Source organism: Hippopotamus amphibius, chromosome 12 (genome assembly GCF_030028045.1).
Source record: "Hippopotamus amphibius kiboko isolate mHipAmp2 chromosome 12, mHipAmp2.hap2, whole genome shotgun sequence".
NCBI classification, from domain to species: domain Eukaryota; kingdom Metazoa; phylum Chordata; class Mammalia; order Artiodactyla; family Hippopotamidae; genus Hippopotamus; species Hippopotamus amphibius.
The window spans coordinates 77,142,070-77,162,251 of record NC_080197.1 but is presented as its reverse complement, the minus strand read 5'-3'; the positions used below and the strand labels follow the sequence as shown (position 1 = coordinate 77,162,251).

General features: G+C 44.5%; 1 protein-coding gene across 10 annotated transcripts in view; it reads left to right on the top strand.

The window, feature by feature from the left end:
• GALNT8 (polypeptide N-acetylgalactosaminyltransferase 8) overlaps positions 1-20,182 on the top strand; it is a 116,383-nt gene that overhangs the window by 20,647 nt on the left and 75,554 nt on the right. For 7 of the 10 annotated variants that reach the window (XR_009048426.1, XR_009048424.1, XR_009048425.1 and 4 more), the window contains exons 3-10: positions 5,363-5,529; positions 8,574-8,757; positions 9,474-9,671; positions 10,747-10,861; positions 17,430-17,615; positions 17,782-17,901; positions 18,596-18,733; positions 19,277-19,372. Coding sequence is in view for 6 of the 10 variants with exons in the window: in XM_057702492.1 (XP_057558475.1) it covers positions 5,363-5,529; positions 8,574-8,757; positions 9,474-9,671; positions 10,747-10,861; positions 17,430-17,615; positions 17,782-17,901; positions 18,596-18,733; positions 19,277-19,372 (1,204 nt within the window). In the remaining 4 variants the exon portion in view is untranslated. Of the gene's footprint in view, positions 1-5,362; positions 5,530-8,573; positions 8,758-9,473; positions 9,672-10,746; positions 10,862-17,429; positions 17,616-17,781; positions 17,902-18,595; positions 18,734-19,276; positions 19,486-20,182 lie in introns of all 10 variants that reach the window. The other 3 variants (XM_057702491.1, XM_057702495.1, XM_057702496.1) reach the window with 2 other exon arrangements.

Genomic DNA, 20,182 nt, shown 5'->3' with positions numbered 1-20,182 from the left:
AATTTCAAGATGGGGACAGCAGAGTATTAACCAAGTTAATTCACCAAGCATCAGGACCTGTGTGATTGCACAAGTCACACAGCCAGGAAGCTGGCCTTGCTGCCCACATAACTTGCCTTAGGAAACCCCGACATATTAATAAGAATATATTTTGCAATTCTTTGGGTGTGTGTATATCATTTCATTTGTTTTCCACAATATCAATTTCAGGCAAAGTTCCGATATGCATAAAGTTTTTCTTTCTAACTTTAACATCTAGAACTTACTCACCTTATATGTCTCTCCCCTTGTGCCCTCTGGTTGCTAGGGGTGAGGGGGAACTATGATTCTATGTTGGAAGGAGTCACTAAAGATTAATTCCTTTAGCTGTCACTTAACCAGTAAATATTGTTCAGTATATACTGCTGCACTATCCAATATGGTAGCCATCAGTCACATGTGGCTGTATAAATCGAAATTAATTAAAATTGGATTAAATTTAAAAGTAGTTTTTTGGTTACATAGCCACATTATAATGCTTATTAGGCACATGTGGCTAGAGTCTGTCACAATGGACAACATAGATATAGAATATCTCCATCATTGCAGGAAATTCTATCAGACAGCACTGGTCCACACATTCCAGGTCAGGTACTGGGAGGCAAGGAGAAAGGAGAGATCCTTCCTGCAGACCTCTGTGTGGCTTTTTGATTTTAGTTGAAATTCCCTCCATGGCCTTTGGGAGTCCTTTGGTGTGTGGCTGGAGTGAATTTCAATTACTCTTCATTTCATCCATGTTGGAGTGGCAAGAAAAAGGAGGAACTGAATTGGGGTGAAAGGTTACATTGTGTAACTCCTGTTTTTTATTTTTTCCAACTTGATTTATGTTTTATATCATGTTTTCTGATTTCTCAAAGCCCCATAATGCACCATTTTGCCTTCGGAGGATTTGGCTTTTTTGACAGTTCTGGAATTACGCTATATGTGTTCCAATCCTTCATGAAGTTTCCTGTCATTCTCTGTACAAATGAAGCCTCATGTGTTAGACTTCTCCATTGACATATATTCTGTGGCAGAGTAAGTGTTTCAGTGACCATAATAATTAAGCTATAGAAGTAAACACATCTATCAAACTGCAATCACTTTACACGTGTAGGCCTGTCTAAACCCCAAACTAAGGTACTATATGAGGAAGTTAGTTGCTAAGTCAACTACCATATGATTAGTAACCCTTCCAAAATGGGAGATGAATAAAATAGACCCCACTATTGCCTAATCATGTCGTTCTCAAAATCTCCCCTAGCTTATTAAAAAGATGGAGCTTGGAAGGAAGGTCGCGATCATTCTTTTTGGAACTGCAACAGCCACATTTTCTGCCACTCTCTCTTTTTTCTTTTTCTTTTTCTTTGGCCACGCCACGGGGCATGCAGGATCTTAGTTCCCCAAGCCGTGCCCCCTGCAGTGGAAGCGCGGAGTCTTCACCACTGGACCGCCAGGGACGTCCCCTGCCTCTCTTCATATAAAGTGGGGAAGAGAATGTGGGGTGTGGATAAGTGTTAGGAAAGTATTTAGAAAATAGCCAAGAAAATATTCCAAAGGTTGCACGGGAGACTGGGTGGAGGAAGAAACACCTGAAGATAGCTGATTGCATTATGCAGATTAGGGGCAAGAGAAGCTGAGCAAGGATAATTACTGATTCTTACTCTCAGTTAAGTGCGTATTTATTATATAACCCATCTATAGTATTCAGTAAGAATGGCCACTGAGTTTGAAAGAATTTAAAGTTCGTCTCTCAGGCTCCTCTGCTTTAAATTTTGACGATCCCCAGGCTTTAGCTGAAGGTTCCTTTCTGCATGTAACTCGAGTGATTTTATCCAGCTCTTATGAATTCATCCTCCAGTACACTGTGATGACCCTCAAATTCACATGTCTCCAACCCAGATTGTTCAGACGCAATGTGGCCAGACTTAAATGCACCAATTTCTTTTTCTCCTCTCATGTGGATGGTGTTATTGTTCAACTAATAATTATAACAAGAACAGCTATAACCACCAAAGTGGTAATAATAGCAGCTAACGTTTATTGAGAACTTCTGTTCTGAGCATTTTATGTACATCATTGCATTTGACCCTCGTAATAATACTATTGTGAGATAATACAAATATATATGACACAGAGTCCTTGAAACCTTTGTAAATTCCTAAATGATCAGAGCACCAGGACCATCTTTTGTTTTATTGAGGTGACTCTGGGTGGGCTCCTGGATGGGGGCTGGTCACCAGAAAGACCAAGTCATGCTTAGAAGTTTGGAATTTTCAGCCTCACCTTGCATCTTTCAGAAAGGGGAGAGGGTTGAAATGGAATTAATATTTAATCATGCGGGTATGAGGAAGCCTCCATAAAACCTCAATAGTATGGGATTCAGGGACCTTGCAGCTGGTGAGCACATCCACACTGGGAGGGTGACACACCCCAGCTCTGTAGGGACAGAAGCTCCTGTGGTCAGGACCCTCCCAGATCTTGCTCTATGTATGTCTCCATCTGGCTGTTCAACTGTGTCCTTTATTCTATTCTTTGCAGTTGGCATCTGAGGTGGGGAGCAGTCTTGTAGGACTTACCCTGTGGGATCTGACTATCATCAGGTAGATACTGTCAGAATTGAATGAAATTGTAGGACTCCCAGCTGGTATCACAGAGGATCGCTTGGTGCGGGAAAAACTCCCACACATTTGGTGACCAGAAGAATCAAAAGTGAAGTGTTCTGTGTAGTGATAATGTGAGTAACAAGGAGACACATGGTGGGGAGCCACAGTACCCCCCACTCCCCGCGCACACATGCGTGCGCGCACACACACACACGTACACACACACACACTTCTGGTCACTGAAGTTTTCATTGTGGATAGTGCTGTAAGTAGAGAGAGAGAGACACATAGGAGGTTTTCTTCTTTAAAGGTGCCAAGGCAATTTAATGGAGGACAGAATGGTGCTGGGACAACTGGGTATCTAGGCGTACAAAAGATGAAGTGGGCTCTTACATCACACCAGACATAAATATTAACTCCAAATGGTCATAGATGTAAGTGTAAGAGGTAAAAGTATAAAATTCTTAGAAGAAAACATGAGTAAATCTATTAATTAATTAATTAATTAATTGGCGTGTTGGGTCTTCGTTGCTGCATGCAGGCTTTCTCGCGGAGAGCGGGGGCTACTCTTTGTTGCTGTGCCCAGGCTGGTCATTGCAGTGGCTTCTCTTGTTGCAGAGCATGGGCTCTAGGCACGCTCGGGCTTCAGTATTTGTGGCATGTGGGCTCAGTAGTTATGGTTCTCGGGCTCTAGAGCACAAGCTCTATAGTTGTGGCACATGGGCTTAGTTGCTCCACAGCATGTGGGATCTTCCCAGACCAGGGATCTGACCCACGTCCCCTGCATTGGCAGGCGTATTCCCAACCACTGCGCCACCAGGGGAGCCCCCATAAGAGTAAATCTTGAAGATAATGTGTTAGGCGATGATTTTTGGATGTAACACCAAAAGCCTAAGTGATAAAAGAGATATTGAAAAGTTGGACTTCATTAAAACTGAAATGTTTTTTGCTGCAGATAATATCAAGAAAGCGAAAAGACAACTCAGAATGGAACAAAATATTTGCAAACCATATATCCAGTGAGGTACTTGAATCTAGAATACATAAGTAACTCTTACAACTCAATAACAAAAAGACAAATAACCAATTTAAAATGAATAAAGGCCTTAGATATTGCTCCAGAGAAGATATACAAATCGCCAACAAGCACATGGAAAGATGCTCACATAACTAGTTATTAGAGAAATGGAAATCAAAACCACTGTGAGATAATAGCTCACACCCACTGGGAAGGCTATCATTACAATGACAGATAATGACAAATGTTGTCCAGGATGTGGAGAAATCGGAACCCTCATTTAACACTGGTGGTAATGTAAAATGGTGCAACCACTTTGGAAAACAGTATGGCAGTATCAAATTGTTAAATATAGGGTTACCACATGACAGCAATTTTGCTCTTAGGTGTGTATGTGAGTAAGATAAAAACATATGCCAACACAAAGACTTGTTCAAGAATTTTCATATTGGCAAAAAGTAGAAACATCCTAAAGGTCCAATAATGGGTGAATGGATAAAAGTGTGGCATATTCATGCAATGGAATATTATTTGACAATAGAAAAAAATGAGGTACTGATGTATGTTACAACAGTGATGAACTTTGAAAATATGCTAAGTGAACACAAAAAATCACATATTGTATGTTTCCATTTATATGAACAGTCCAGAATAGGCAATTCTATAGAGATGGAAAGTAGATTAACAATTGCCCATGGCTAAGGGGGTTGGGATTGGGAAGAAATAAACAGTAACTGCTAATGGGTATGGGGTTTCTTTTAAGTGTGATGAAAATATTCTAAAATTAGACAGTGGTAATGGTTGCTCAACTGTGTGAATATTAAAAACAATGAATTGTACGCTTTTATTTTTATTTTTTCCCATTGGAGAATTTTTTTTTTTAAATTTGTATTGGGGTATAGTTGATTTACAATGTTGTATTAGTTTCAGGTGTACAGCAAAGTGAATCTGTAATGCATATACACATGTCCACTCTTTCTTTTTCTTTTTTTAGATTCTTTTCCCATACAGGCCATTATAGAGTAGTGAGTAGAGCTCCCTGTGCTATACAGTGGGTCCTTATTAGTTATCTACTTTGTATATAGTAGTGTGTGTGTGTGTGTGTGTGTGTGTGTGTGTGTGTGAATACCAATCTCCCAATTTATCCCTCCCCCCTGTACACTTTTAAACTGGTGAATTTTACTCTATGTGAAATATATCTTGATGAGGATGTTAAAAAAAGAAGAAGCCAGTGCCTAGCATATGGTAAGCATTTAATAAATGTAAACCATGACATTTAAAAAATGGGTCAAGCACACTTCTTTGGACAATTTGGCACCTCTCTGCAGTGACGAAGGAGAAGGTTGTGTCAAGAATGATGGAAAATCTGAGAACATGGGGACAGGGTGGTGGCAACGGCAGAAAGAGGACCTCTGGCAAGGAAGCTAATTTAGGGACGGGGAAGGAATAGGATGGGGCACGTTGAATGTTCAAGTGGAAATGTCTACTGAAGGCTAATCAAAAAAGAAATGAATTTTATCCCCATAACAGGAGAATTTGGGACAAATACAAAATCTTCTTGCGGCTGTGATAAACAACTGAGAGTTTCCCTTCCTGATGAGTTTGGGGGTTGGTGAGTCACTTGATATATTATAACATCATATATAGTGAAGGGGGACATTGGAGAGTAATGTTTAAGCAATTAAAAAGTGTAATATGATTACAAAAAGGTCTCTTACAGGTGTCTTCGGAAGAGATATCCTTCACAACTCCCATCTCTCAGCGTCATCCTCATATTCGTGGATGAAGCGCTGTCTGTTATACAAAGGGCCATCACTAGTGTCATCAACCGGACCCCCCCTCCACTGCTGAAGGAGATCATCTTAGTGGATGATTTTAGCTCAAATGGTGAGCAACTTGGCCAAGGAATAGTAGTAAAAATGACTGTTTATGGACTGTGCTAGGCTGAAAGGAGTTTTAGCCTAGAGTTTAGGACGAGAAGTTGGGCTTCTCATGGAGGAAGAAGTAAGGGGTCATTTATCCAGGGCCCGTTTGTGCTGGGCACGTTAATCTTCCCAAAGTCAAGACAGAGGGTCATCCTTCTGTTCACACAGAAGAAGAGACTAAGACAGAGAGGTGACACGGTGTGACCCAATTTTGTGGCAAGTTTGTGATGACTCGGGCCAAAGGCTGTGTGACTCCAAAGCCACCTGTGCCCGTCCCATGCACCACGAGGGAGACTCAAGGGAGTGAGGCGTATCCAAAGGAAGACCCTAGACACCAAGTAGGGATTCAGAATCGTTCCCCGGGAGGAAATCCCAATCTTTCTGGGTAATTACGCCCAGACAAAAGGGAGCTCTGGGTGCCAAGACTCTTCCCACTGGCAGGGTCACTTGCTCACCTCCTGCCCCCTCTCCAACCTAGTCCAGCTCATCAAGGACGACACACGGAGAAGTGGGAGGTAGTGCAGCCGAGTCTTCACTTTATGGATTTCAGAGTCTCGATTCCTCCCTCACAAGCTCTATTCCTTGAGTAACTTAACTTCTCCATGCTCCAGTTTCCTTAAAAAGCGTGGCTGAGAATAATCACGATCTCATGGACTAGAGTGGGAATTAAAGAGATGATAGTGGCAGCTAACATCCTTTGTTCTAAATACCTTACAAACGTTAACTATTGGAATCATGACAACAACCTATGAGGAAGGAACCACTTTTTCTGCCCATTTCACAGATGCACAAAAGCTAAGGCATAGTCTGGTCAAGAAACTTGCTCAATGTCACACAGCTGGTAAGTGGCAGAACTGAAATTTGACTGTAAACTTTAGAGTCCAGAGTCCTTGCTCTAGCTGCTATGTTCACTGATAGAATATTTACATAGGTTACAAATAGCACTGAGTGCATAGCAATCTCTCAGCAAGTGTTAGCTCTTCATTTTATTAATTTGGGGCATCAAATAAAAGAAACTAGAACGAAGTCACAAAACCAGAGATTTGGGCTAGCTATAAGGGAGAAATTTCTAACAATAAGGGCTGTGAAGTAGTGACCCATGGGAGGCAGAATTTGTTCCTTCTCTGGGTGATCTTTAAGTAGCAGATAGATTATCACAGCATCAAATTAAGGGCAGTTTAGCCAAAGGAGAAGAGACAAGCGACCTCTTAAGCCTTCTCTTTTGGATTTCCAGACACTCTTTCATGCTTTTAAATACCTTTCTCTCTTGTCCTTCCCATATAACTGCACAAAACATCAGAAATTCCACTGAAAACCAAAGAAAAGAGGGTGGCAGATTCCATTCCATTCTGGGCATGGAGGCTGATACCAAGTTTCACACTTGGTTTCCAAGCAAGAAATAGGAGCTTGATTAGAAAGATCTCTGTTCTAGAGACTGAGGAGACGCTGGCTCCACTCCCTGCCTCTGTGACATGAGGTGAGGAAAGTGTCTCATTTCTCTGGGACTCACCTTTGCCAGGGGGCAAAGGCAAGGGCTGAACTGGAGGATGTCTTTTTCTGTGGATAAAAAACAAACAAACAAACAAACAAAAGCGATGGTTCTATAATTCCATGTTCCACAGGAGTAGATAAGAGTTAATTCAAGACTCATTCTTGTGCAGCAGTGGAGCAGTGAAGCAGAAAGATTATGCGTTTACAAACACTGAGCGGTCTCGCAAAGGGAAGCCAGAGAGAGCTCTCGACTGCTCCAGACCCTGTCACATAGCACATCCTGCTCCCTTGGGTGGAGAACCCATTCATATTTTCCATAGAGATGATTTGTTTGGAGGGGCACTGCAGAGGGAATTGTTGGTCATCCTTTGACAGGTGTCACTGGGACAGGAATCACCTTCTCTCTCAGTAACCATGGAAACAACAGCCAGTTTGGGCCCGCACTGAATTATGTATTGTGCTAAAATCTTTTTTTGTGTGTTAAATGGAGGCAAATGGTTGGCCATCTCTACCACGCAGGCTACAAAAGAAACCTGATATTCATGTGACTTTGGCCAGGGCCGTGTGGGGTTGTGGGCAAGTCTCTCAGCGACTTCATGCCTCCATTTCCTCATCTGTGACGGGGGAGAAATAATAGCGCTTCCTGATAGGACTGTTTGGGGCATTAAATAATACACGTAAAGTCCTTAGCCCAGGGCTTGCTGATAGTAAATGTTCACTGGTGTTCTTATTCCTTGTTTACCTCCGTATCATTCGTAGTAAAGACTGAAATGCCACAAATTGACAGTAGAGACCTACCCCCTTCCGTTTTTTTGCCCCTAGATGTGAAGCTTCATTTGCATCAGGTCAAATATTTCAAGTGTCAACAGATTCAATCTAAGTGTTTCAAAAATTCTATGAATGTATAGACAGGATGTATAAGAGAGGGGAGAGAGAGCGAAGAAGAAACTGTAAACAATCTGGAAGTAGCAAATCTTATTTGCTTAATTTGGGGGATAAACTTATTAGCTAGAAGCTGGCAAGGAGATTCGTCTGGGCATTCTGTCCCAATTGGTCCTTGAGTAGGTCAAGTAGGAATATCTAAAACAAGACAAAACGATTTCGGTTGTTTATGTGCTCTCCAGAAAATCTTGAGAGTTTAGCTGTGGAGAAGACATTCCAGGCTGTCTCTTTGTCTGTCCATCGGCATCTCTTCCTCAGTTAGGTCAGCTGTGTCCCATTCATAAGAATTTCTCAATACACTTAAAACATGTGTAACAGTGCCAGGCACATAGCAGTATTATTATGCTAAGATGGTTTAACTTCAAGGGAAAGATTAGGAACGGGAATATTAATCGTGAGGCTGGAAGGGAGGGAAGTAGGTGTAGGGGAAACACTATTTTCTCAGTCAAGGCTGTAGAATTGCCTATCGTATGCTGGAGGTAGTCCAACCACTATTATATAGTAGTATCAAATTTTATGCACTGCATTGATTATTGCACTCAGAATTTCTATAGGTGTGCCTTTGGTTGGCAGGAGAATTAAAGGCTTACTTGGATGAGAAGATTAAGCTTTACAACCAGAAGGCTCCAGGACTACTGAAAATAATACGGCACACCGAGAGAAAAGGTCTTGCTGCTGCTCGCAATACCGGCAGGGAAGTGGCTACGGCTGACGTGGTTGCCATCTTGGATGCTCATGTTGAAGTGAACGTTGGGTGGTAAGGCTCCTTCTGGGAAAGGGGAGAGAGGAGATATTTTATATATAATGAATATGACAGGATATTGTGGAAGTAGGGAAAGTCAACACCAGACCTTAAGCAAAAGGCAGCTCCAAAGATAGCATGCTTTTATTCAGGGATTTTGGTTGGCTAAGGGAAGTAGTCTAGCGCTAGAGAAAAAGCAATGGGCTCAGTGTATTGACAACTGGATACAGACCTTGACTTTGCCAAATACTTTGTGACTTTGAATGAGTCACTTCACCAAACTAGACATTTATGTCCTTATCTGTAAAATGAAGAGATTATCTTTTGGTAATTCCTAAGGTTTTTTTTTTTCCCATAAAGTTACCTGATACAAAGAGAGCGGTGTTCTTTGGAGAATGTGGGAATCAGATAGTAAAGAGACATTATTTCGGAAGCAGGAAGACTCTTGGGTAAATTCAGGCAGTTACTGCTGGTCCTGTTCACAATGGCTTGGAGTGGTATTGCGATGCTAATTTCAAACCTATTCTTGACCTGGGTCAGCAGGGAGCAGCCCCAGCTCCCCTGAAGGCTGCAGATTCTCTAAACTCTGCTGAGTTCTGCTCACCACCCAGCGCAGGCTGCACGAAGAAGGTGCTCAGTGTCAGGTCAAGGTGCCTGGAGCAGCTGCGTCTGCTTGCTTCTGCTGTCCATCCTCGTTTCCAGCCTGGGTTTGTCACACACTCTTCTTTTAGGGCAGAGCCCATCTTGGCTCGGATTCAGGAAGACCGCACCGTGATTGTGTCCCCTGTGTTTGACAACATCCTTTTTGACACCTTTAAATTGAAAAAGTATGGACTGGCCGCTGACGGGTTTAACTGGGAACTATGGTGCCGCTATGATTCACTGCCACAGGCCTGGCTTGATCTGCATGATGTCACCGCTCCTGTGAAGTAAGTCTTCATGGGCTCAGGGAACTTGATTAGCACATAGGAAGTCATCAATGGGTGGTCTGGGCTTTGTTTGTCTTTGGTGGTCGTCATGGCAGTGGGGTGGAAAGAGTGGAGGAGATGTGGGGATGGAGAGGAAAAAAAAGCTGATCCCAAATAAGAAATCACAGATACTTTGGCTATTTAAGGAATTTCAAGCAAAATAAAGCAAAGTGTATAATGTGTTAGAAGATACTTCGGCCACTTTTAGCATTTATCAGACTATGAAGTCAGGATACTGTTGCCATAATAACGGCTACTCCGTACACAGAGGCCAAATAGAAATACAGAGACAGAGATTTTGGAGGAAGAGAGAGATGGCTTTCTTTTTCTGCCAGGCAGAAGGGAAGACACAGCAGGCTAATGCCTCCAGAACTGTGCCCCCTGCTCCTCGGGAGTCGGTTAAGATTTTATGTGCGGGGCTCGCAGTCCAGGTAAATGATAAGAGTCCAGGTGGTGAGGATCTTGCATTCTTTTCTTCTGCAAATTCATGGCCAAAGCTGGCAACAGGTAGTGCAGCAACGGGGTCTGGTGTCTCTGAACTTATTGGCCCATGATCTTCTTTCTGACATGAAGAGCGCTACCAAAGGAGTATAGAGCGGGGGAGAAATGCCAGGTGATTCATATGGAGTCAGAGAGTAATCAGCTTTGTGAAGGACAAGTCTAGCTACAAGCGTTTGTTAGCAGTAACAGCTAAAGAATAACCAAGATTGTTTAACTCTCTCAGGCGAGGAGGTTATCTTTCTCCCCTAGCCTGTTTGAAGTTCTCTTTGTTTTCCTTGCTCTCAAAAGGAAAAAGAACAATCACTTCCATTTGCATTGCGACAATACCAAGATGAAAAAGATGTCATTTCAGTATAATTTGAGAAGGGAAGGTTCCATGAACTTAGTTCAGCCTGAGGGTTTGGGAAAGCCTTCAGGATAAGGAGAAGGTTGGGTGGAGAAAATTTGGAAGGTAAACCGTCATTGGGCTTCCTACCCCTCACTTTCATCCTGACCCGTTGCTCGTTGAGTGACACTCTCGCCATGTGCTCTGCAGGAGTCCTTCCATCATGGGCATCCTGGCTGCCAACAGGCTCTTCTTGGGAGAGATTGGATCTGTGGACAGTGGGATGCTGACCTACGGAGGAGAGAACGTGGAACTTAGCCTGAGGGTGGGTAGATTTCCATTCTCCTTATGGGACAAAGCAGAAGGGGAAATAACAGGAAGGTAGTAGGCTCTCTGGAATCCTGGAACAAGGATGAGTGCCATTGGCTCAAGAGGCAGACAAATTCTCATGTTTCACGGTCACTAGGGAGAGGCCGTGGAACTTCTGGAGTGGAGCTTCTTACATAGGTCTGTATAATCTGGGAGATATGAGTAGAAAGATGATGTCCTTATTTCCCTGAGGACTCCAGGCATTTTCCCAGCATCTCCTGAGATAAACCAACTTTGGGGCAAATGGCTTTCTACAAGACCTGTCAAAGAGAAACTAGAATGGTCAGAGGGACCAGAAGATACAGATGTGTAGACAGCCAACCTGCCCCTGTATGGATAGCCAGAGCAGCTGACAGGGTGACATAAGTTCGTGCTGAGATGTAGTCTAGACTAGGACAGATAGCCCGTGATGGGGTGTACATAAATGGAATCCACCAACCAGTTCAAGTTCTGAGCAACTTCCTGTGTGTCTGGTATAATACTGGCTTCACACTTCAGCAGTGATGCCTCATCTCAGCCCCTGACAGCTTCTCATGGTTTCAAATGAACAGGTCAAATGAACAACCTAAATGTAGTTGTGCTTTATAAAGGAATTCAGTGTGCAAGCTAAGACAGTTGGAGAAATTCCTAGTACAGGTGCATATTACTTCTGTGTATAAGTTAGCTATTGCCACAAGAATGTCGTGTAACAAGCCCTTACAAACTCAGTGACTTAACACAACAATAATTACAGATGTTACAGATCTGTGGGTCTGGCTGGGCTTGGATGGAATGGTTCTTAAGGCCTATGTTCGGAACTAGCACCTTACTTCTTCTGACTTATCCCATTTCTCAAAGAAAGTCTCATGGCCAAGCACAAAGTTGAGGGGTAGGGGGTTATCTTCTGTCTACAGTTAAGACATGGATAGAGGTAGGAAGAACTGGGGCCAATAAGTTCAACCCATCACAGTCAGTTTGGAACAGGTTTTATGCATAAAATATCCCTTCCATCATATGTCTTTTGCCCCTTCTGTGTAAGCTACAGACCTTGTTTAAAGGGCTTTCACCCTTAGGTTTGTGACTGTTCTTGTTAGTTAATCCCTTAATCTTCCTACCTAAGGCTGGACTGTTTTTATTTTTTTATTTTTAAATTTTTATTAACTTTTATTGGAGTGCCATTGTTTTACAATGTTGTTAGTTTCTGCTGTAGAGCAAAGTGAATCAGTTATACGTATACACTTAACCACTCTTTTTAGATTTCCTTCCCATTGAGGTCACCACAGATCATTAAGTAGTGTTCCCTGTGCTAAACAGTAGGTTCTCATTAGTTACCTATTTTACACATAGTGGTGTGTATATGTCAATCCCAATCTCCCAATTCGTTCCCCCACTTCCCCACTTGGTAACCATAAGTGTGTTCTCTGCATCTGTGACTCTATTTCTGAACGTTTAAAAGAGGCGGCGCAGCCTAAGGTGGTGAAACTTACACAGGTATTGGAGACAGGCAGACTGAAGTCCACATCCTACTCTGCCATCCGAAAGTCTGTGTCATCCTGGGCAACACACAAGCTCTCGAAGCCATTCCTGCTGCCGCAGGCAGCTAGCGTGGCCAGTGACACGTGGCTTACACTCAGTGAGTGGTTAAGGACAGTAATAATAATAAGGATGTCGGGGTTGCACCGTGAAAAATGCTGGACCTGGGTTCTAATCCTGACTGCGGACTCCCTGCAGACTGAGCTTCTATAACATGGCTTTTTTTACCTTTCCCCAGATTAAAAATTCTGTGCTTTAGGCCAGGTGACCTCTGGTCCATTGTGGATGCTGGAGGAACAAGATAATTTCCTGTCTATAGCTTATTCTGTCCTACTCCCTTCAACGTCTTTCCAATTGAGACTGATGACCCTACAGCTATATATTGTACCCAGTTAGGACCCAATGAGGACCCCACATTTGTATGTTAACAAATAAACTTTGAGTCCTCCATCCTGGGTTATACCTTAAGCAACAATCATTCCTATTTATTTATTTATTTATTTATTTATTTATTTTTGGCTGCATTGGGTCTTCATTGCTGTGTGTAGGCTTTCTCTAGGTGTGGTGAATGGGGGCTGCATTTCATTGCACTGCTCGGGCTTCTCATTGCAGTGGCTTCTCTTGTTGTGGAGCATGGGCTCTAAGTATGAGAGCTTCAGTAGTTGTGGCACGTGGGCTCAATAGTTGTGGCTTGCAGGCTCTAGAACGTAGGCTCAGTAGTTGTGGCGCATGGACTTAGTTTCTCCGTGGCATGTGATATCTTCCTGGGGCAGGAATCGGACCCTTGTCCCCTGCATTGGCAGGCAGATTCTTAACCATGGCAACACCAGGGAAGCCCCGAAAACTAATATTTTTACATGGTGGTCTTGATCGGTTTTCCCATTTGTGAAGTGAAGAGAAGCATCCTTGTTTCATCTTCCTCCTACGGATAACTGTACAGTTCAAACGTGATAAGTAATTTGAAATGATTTATAAACGTGTGAATTAGAATCCTTGTTTGGTTTCTGTGACAGAGGCCAAAATAATGAAGGTTTAAACAAGACAGAAACTGATTTCCTATAACAGTTTGAACGTGAGTAGTTCAGGATTGAGATGGCAGTTCCAGGGCGACGGGAACCAAGCCTCTTCTCCTTTGTGGTTTTGCCACAACCAACACCACATCTGTAGTCTCATTGGTATGAAGAGAAAAGAGTGGAAAGAGAGAGCATGCTGTTTGTTTGTTTTTTATAAATTTATTTTTATTTATTTATTTATTGGCTGTGTTGGGTCTTCGTTGCTGGACACAGGCTTTCTCTAGTTGTGGCAAGTGGGGGCTACTCTTCCTCTTCATTGTGGTGTGCAGGCCCCTCACTGTGGTGGCTTCTCTTGTTGCAGAGCATGGGCTCTAGGTGCGTGGGCTTCAGTAGTTGCAGCACATGGGCTCAGTAGTTGTGGCCCATGGGCTTAGTTGCTCCATGCATGTGGTATCTTCCTGGGGCAGGGATCGAACCTGTGTCCCCTGCATTGGCAGGCAAATTCTTAACCACTGCACCACCTAGGAAGTCCCATGCTGTTTGTTTTTAAGGTGACTACCTGAAACTTGTGTTTCCTCCCACATCCCATTGGCCATGACGGGTCACATGGACACACCTGTGTGCAAAAGAGTCTAGGAAATGTAGATTTCAGCCTCTTGGTTATGTGCCCAGTTATTCCATCTATAACTATAAATGTGGGGAGAGGTGAGTAGACATTGGGAGTACAGTTAGTCTCTAGCACCAAAAGGGTAAGTGCAGAAATCATTATTTTATGCACAGTGCTTAGCAGAGTCCTGAGGATGACCCAAGTTCCATTGTGGCTGAGTTTTCCTACCCACCAGAGCATCCCATGGATTTGCCTGGGACCCCAATTCCCCAGCTTAGGACCCAAAGCCCTTCTTACCATTTCTGAGTGCATCATGCTTTTCTCTGCTCTCCCTTTTGCATCTCATTTCATTTTACACAAGAAGTCCTATTTCTTTTAATATTTTATGATTCATAAAGATAGATTTTGCTGGAAATGTAGGGAGTGTTGGGGAAGGGTCGTTCTTTTCCTTTTCTTGATAAAACAGTTTACCCATGTCGAGCTTTCCTGGTTTGTGTGTGTGGCCATTTGCCTTTTCAAACCTCTAAGTGCTTGTTAGGTTGTGTATTTCTCCTAACAGTAGTAGACCTGGGAGAACATCAGAGCTACATGGGGTGTTTTATTCTGACATCTAGAGGCCACGGCAGTGACGGTGCACCTGAATGTATATAAATAGAGATGGAGTGTTGGTCTGATGGGAGAGAAAGGAAAACCAACACTGGTGCAGCACCTTGTATATTCCTGACACTGTGCCAGAGCGTGACACTATCTGGGATCAGGCTCCGGCTCTGTCACTTCTTAGCTGGTAAACGTGGGCACATTACTTTAATAGGGGTAATCATAATACCTACACGGTGACGGTTAAATTCCTGAAAAATGTCAGGGTAGTTTGTGATACAAAGTAAGCCATTGTTACTATAAGCAGAAGCTTCAAGAATTTCTGTGTGTTTCAGAGAGAGAGAAGAAAATGGGAGGGGGGTGTTTGGCAAGTGGGAAGAAACTGAGAGAGAAAAATCTGAAAACTGTTGGTCCAGAATAAGAGTTCACACTGCTTCCTCAGTGACAATTCTGACTCTTATTTTTTCGCTTGAATTTAAGGTTTCTTGTGCCCACTGTTCATTTTTCTCCCTTAAACGCGTGTGGGTTGGAAAACTCCTTTAGGAAGATGGAAGGAAAGTTGTATTGGAATTTTTAAATGTTTAGCTACAGAAAATAAAGTCTGAAAACAAGTTACATGGAACCTCAATATGACACTGGGAGCTAAGGAGGAGACGTGGAGGCAGAGGATGAAGAAAAGGTGTGCTTCAAGCTCATCATCTTAGAAGATGGTACCATTTAGTCCTCCTTTTGCGGCTGAGTCGTTTGAGGCTCAGGGAGGGGGTGTGTTTCCCTACCTCGTTGCTGGGTGTGCAGTGATGGATTTAATCATAGATCACTTTGATCTCAAAGCCTGGTTATTTTTCACTTTCCTATTTTGAATTGTAGAGATGGTGAAGGAGGGGAAGCTGTGGGTTCAGAAGCAGAGGAAGGGGTGAAAAAAATTTGAAAGTCAGATAAGGGGACTGACCATTCTGCCAGATGTTTAACTGAACCAGCAGGACCTGAGTTGCTCAGGGGGGTCCCACAGACATGAGTGTGGTAGGTTGCGTACTGCTCCCAGAAAATGCAGCACACTTGAGCAACCATGAAGAGACCACACTGGAGCCATTGTATCCATCTAGCATCACTAACTAGTTCAATCACCTGCTGGGGTGAAGAATATGTTTTAAGCCACATGTTAGCACGGGTGGGCTGATAAGTCTGTTTGGATCCATCAGGATGACAAAGAAGAGTATTTACAACTAGATCAGAAGTCATGGGATCTCTTAGTCTAAAATTACCTGGATTAGTTACCAATTGCTGTGTAATAAAATCATCACAAACTTAGTGGCTCAAAGCAAGATCCACGTATCATCTCATGGCTCCTGTGAGCCCATGTTTGGCTCAGCTGGGTCTTCTGTAAGGCTGAGGTCAGGGGGTCGGCCAGGGCTGGGTTCTCATCTAGGGTTGGCTGGGGTTGGGCCTGCTTCCAAGCTCGTGTGTTTGTTGACAGTGCTCAGTTCAAGTTGACAGTCAAATCTTCCAGATGGAGGAAGCACTCAGCTTTTTCTGGCTCTCAGGTGGGAGCTGCCCTCAGTGTCTTGTTGTGTGGCCTCTCCCTATGGTGGCCTGCTTCTTCAAAGCCAGCAAGACAGTGCATCTCCCAGCAAGATGGACACTACCTGCTTATGTAACATAATGACACACATGTAATCATGCATATACTGTCCCCTTTGTCATAGCCTATTGGTTAGAAGGAGATCGCAAGCCCACACTCGGGGGAGGGGATTAGGGAGAGGTGTGAAGGCCAGAAGGCAGGGCTCATGGGGGCCCCTGAGAGCTTGTCCACCACGCTGCCTTAGATGCAGCACGTAGGACAGAGAACCGGTACAGGAGGCTAAGTACAGCGAGACTGGGCCAGGTCACGGCACCTCTCAGGACTTTGAAGCTGAAAGCTCAGCCTCTGTACACCAGTGCCAAATCAAATCTCAGAGACAGAATGTGGGCGAAGAAGAAAAGGAGAGCTTTATTACTTTGCCAGGAAAAGAGGGACATAGCGGAAACCTGCCTCGAAAAACTATGTGTGCCCCCCTTGGAGAAGATAGAAGTTTTGTAATAATTGTTCAAAGAGGGCGTGGTCAGCTCGTGGGCCTCCTTCTGATGGGTTGGTGGTGAGGTAAGTAGGAGTCAGCATGCTCAACCATCAGGTCCAGCTGGCCTGGGGTCTACATGCTGGTGGACAGCATGCCGTTGTTAATCGTTAACTTCTCCCACCTGGAGGGGTTTCAACAGCTGCAAAATAGCTCAAAGATGTTGCCGTGTGGATTATTGATGGGGAACCAGGACCTGCCCCAAGGCTGCTCTAGACTGTTTCTCCCTGGTCTCACATCCCCTCCCTTCCCTAATGAACAACTATTTGAATCTGCCCTTAGGAACACAGGGAAGGTCGTGGAGGCTGAATGAAGGCTGTTTCCTGTAATCAAAGAAATGGGGGACCCAGAAAGGCTTTGTGCCCAGGAGCCCTATGGGGCCCGCTCGGCATCAACTTTATCAACTCTGGCATTTTCCTTGGGGATAAAGGAGGAGGGGTCTTCCTCTGATCCCTTCAGGGGGACTTCCCGAAGGACTATCTGAGAGAAGCAGTTTGGTAGACATCTAAAGAAGGTTGTTTTATATGAGTCGTTGGGGAGACACGTAGAGATGGCGGTAGGAGGACTGAACTTACACTCTTTAAAAAGTGGTTCCAGAGTGTGGTCTCTGTGTCAACAGGCTGTGCCCTTACTGGCCATGGGTCTAGCCTGCCCAGGCGATTTTGCTTTTTCCTTCTCTTGCAGGTGTGGCAGTGTGGTGGGAGCATCGAGGTCTTGCCCTGCTCCAGGATTGCCCACCTGGAGAGACACCACAAGCCCTACTCCCTGGACCTGAGTGTTCCCTTGAAGCGTAACGCGCTGAGGGTGGCCGAAATCTGGATGGATGAGTACAAACACATGGTCTACATGGCCTGGAACGTACCTCTGCAGGTTCGTCCAGCATTGAGCAGAAGCGGAGAAGGATGGAGGAGGAGGAGGTGGTGGTGGTCACGGTGGGAAATGGAAAGGAATAGAGCCGAAGTGCCATCCCAACCCTAAAGAATTAAATTCAAGTCCCGACAGGGTGAGGGTAATGACATTAGCATTTATGTCCCAGGATGAAGTTCCAGGCACGCACAACTCATCACGACATACCTCGGGGGTAAGGTTTATTTTTATTATTTTAAGTTTACAGATGAAGAAACTGAAGCACAGAGTGGAAAGGAAGTTGTTTAAGGTAATACGGTTGTAAGAGCAGAGATAAGATTCAAACTAAGGACACTCCTAGATTCCATGTCCTTCATCTGTACTGGCAGATTCCATGTGGGGCAGGGTTAGACATGGATTCACTGCCTTATGAGGACATAAACATGGCGGTTGGGGTGCGGGATGGTGGGAGCAGGAACTGCAGTCCTATTGGGCGCAGGCAAATGAGGATGACCGTCTTGGCGGAGGCCATGTCATTTGCCCTAGTTCCTGAGGCCGGCGTGGCATGCTGTCTCTGTTCCTAAGCTGTAGCTCTGGGTTGAAGCATTCTTTCACTTTGATTCCCTGCAGATAGCACTTCTAGAAAGTCTCCTTTAACCTCCAAGTCTTGCTGCCAGAATATTGCTTATGAAAGCCTTTCCTGGCCATCATCAGGAATATTGTGTGCCTGATTCACGTGAATATTATCTCGAACAGAAGCAGTCTGCATCAGCTTGTTAACGGTGGGACATAAACCCCGCTCCACAGGCCTTGCAAGTGGCTTTGACACTGGCAGAAATTCCTAGGGGTCAAGCTTCTTGCACTTTCCCTGGAAAACTATAAATGATCCAGGTTATCTTACAGGGAGTCAGGAAAAAAATCAGTTCACTTACGTATTATCCATTCCCTTGTGGTGGAATCAAGGGTGTTACAAGGCGCAAGTGTCCTCCGTGTTTTATTCACAGAACTCCGGAATCGATTTTGGAGACATTTCTTCCAGAATGGCACTCCGGAAGAAACTGAATTGCAAAACTTTTGACTGGTATCTGAAAAATGTTTATCCAGTCCTGAAGCCAATCAACAGCATTGTGGGCTATGGAAGAGTACGTTTCATGAAATTGCATTTCAGATTTTAAATGTTTGGCTGCATAAGACAAGGAGACCTGAGTCGCATGACAGCCCAGACAAGGGTTTCCAAAACCCATCCTCCTCGATTCCCTTCCTACCCCCAACTCCTTCCTCAGCTTTTTGCCCTTGAATCCTCTCGGTTTCCCTTCCTCTCTTGCCCTCCAGTCCCCATCACTTCCTTCTCCCCACTTCTGGTTCCTTACTTTGCAGACTGTAGCCTGTGCTCTGACCCTCACAGTTTCTCAGCCAAGTGGGCTGTGTGGCCTCACGCACCTGAATGCAGGCATAGTAGCTCCTTCTTCATATGTGCTGGGGTGGTCTGAGGGGGTGGGTGTTCCCAGGAAGTGGGCATCACAGCAGAGCCTCACATCAGCTTAGAAAGTAGCTGCCAAGGTCCCAAACCCCCACTCCCTTTGGCATCCTTGGAGTACTGGGCAAAATGTGGGGCCTGGCGAGGCTTGGGGACCTTCATCCTCCGCCTCTTTCCAACAGTGTTGCCATGTGTTTTGCTCCTTCAGATGAAAAACCCATTGGATGAGAGTGTCTGCCTGGACCAGGGAGCTATTCCAGGCAACAGCCCCATCATGTATCACTGCCATCAGTACAGTCCGCAGGTATTGTCCCTGCCCCGGCAGGGTGAGTCTGTGTGGCTCAGCCCCGGCAGCCTTTGCCAGATCTGGACTTGGTGTTAGATGATGATGGGGAGGCAGAGCATCCCGGGTGATAGGTAAGGATGAAGCCCGAACCTGTGCGTGTAGCTAAGCACGTCCAAGTTCATGTGAGAAGTCATTTCGTTTCAGGTACCAGGAGAATGGGTAGAAAGGCTGTGCTCTGGCACATTCATTCTCCGCGGTCATATCTGCATTGAAAACAACCTCCAATCCTCTCCATTCCCCCTCCTCCCACCGCCCCTTCCATCCCCCACTGCCCCTTGTATAGAGAAGGAAACAGGGGGCTAGAGAAGAGAGAGGCTGAAGGGAAGTCCCTCCAGGGGGTAGGAGATGTCTGGCACCATGTGGGGGGTGCACCCAGGGGACTTTTTCCACCTATCATGTTACTTTGCATGTTGCCCTACAGGAACTTTTTGAGGTTGGCAGGACAGATAGCATTTCCATTTGAGAAATGAAAAAAATGGAGACACAAAAACAACCTATTTGTCCAAGGTCACTGAGCAAGGCAGTGAGAGATGGAGAATTTGAAATGTTTCCTGACAACAAGCCCTTAGCTGGGGCTTATAGTGACAGCATCTGAAGTTCAATTGTGTTGTTTTTGTTTTCAAAGATAAGCTCCCTCATCCATGCAAGAAATAATTCTATTAGAGCCTTTGTATAGAAGGAAGCAGGCTAGTGTCCCTTCCTTGTGCCTGGTCTTCTTTCTAGAATAAGGAATGGGGGTGGGGGGGGTGGGGAGGGGGAAGAGGTTAC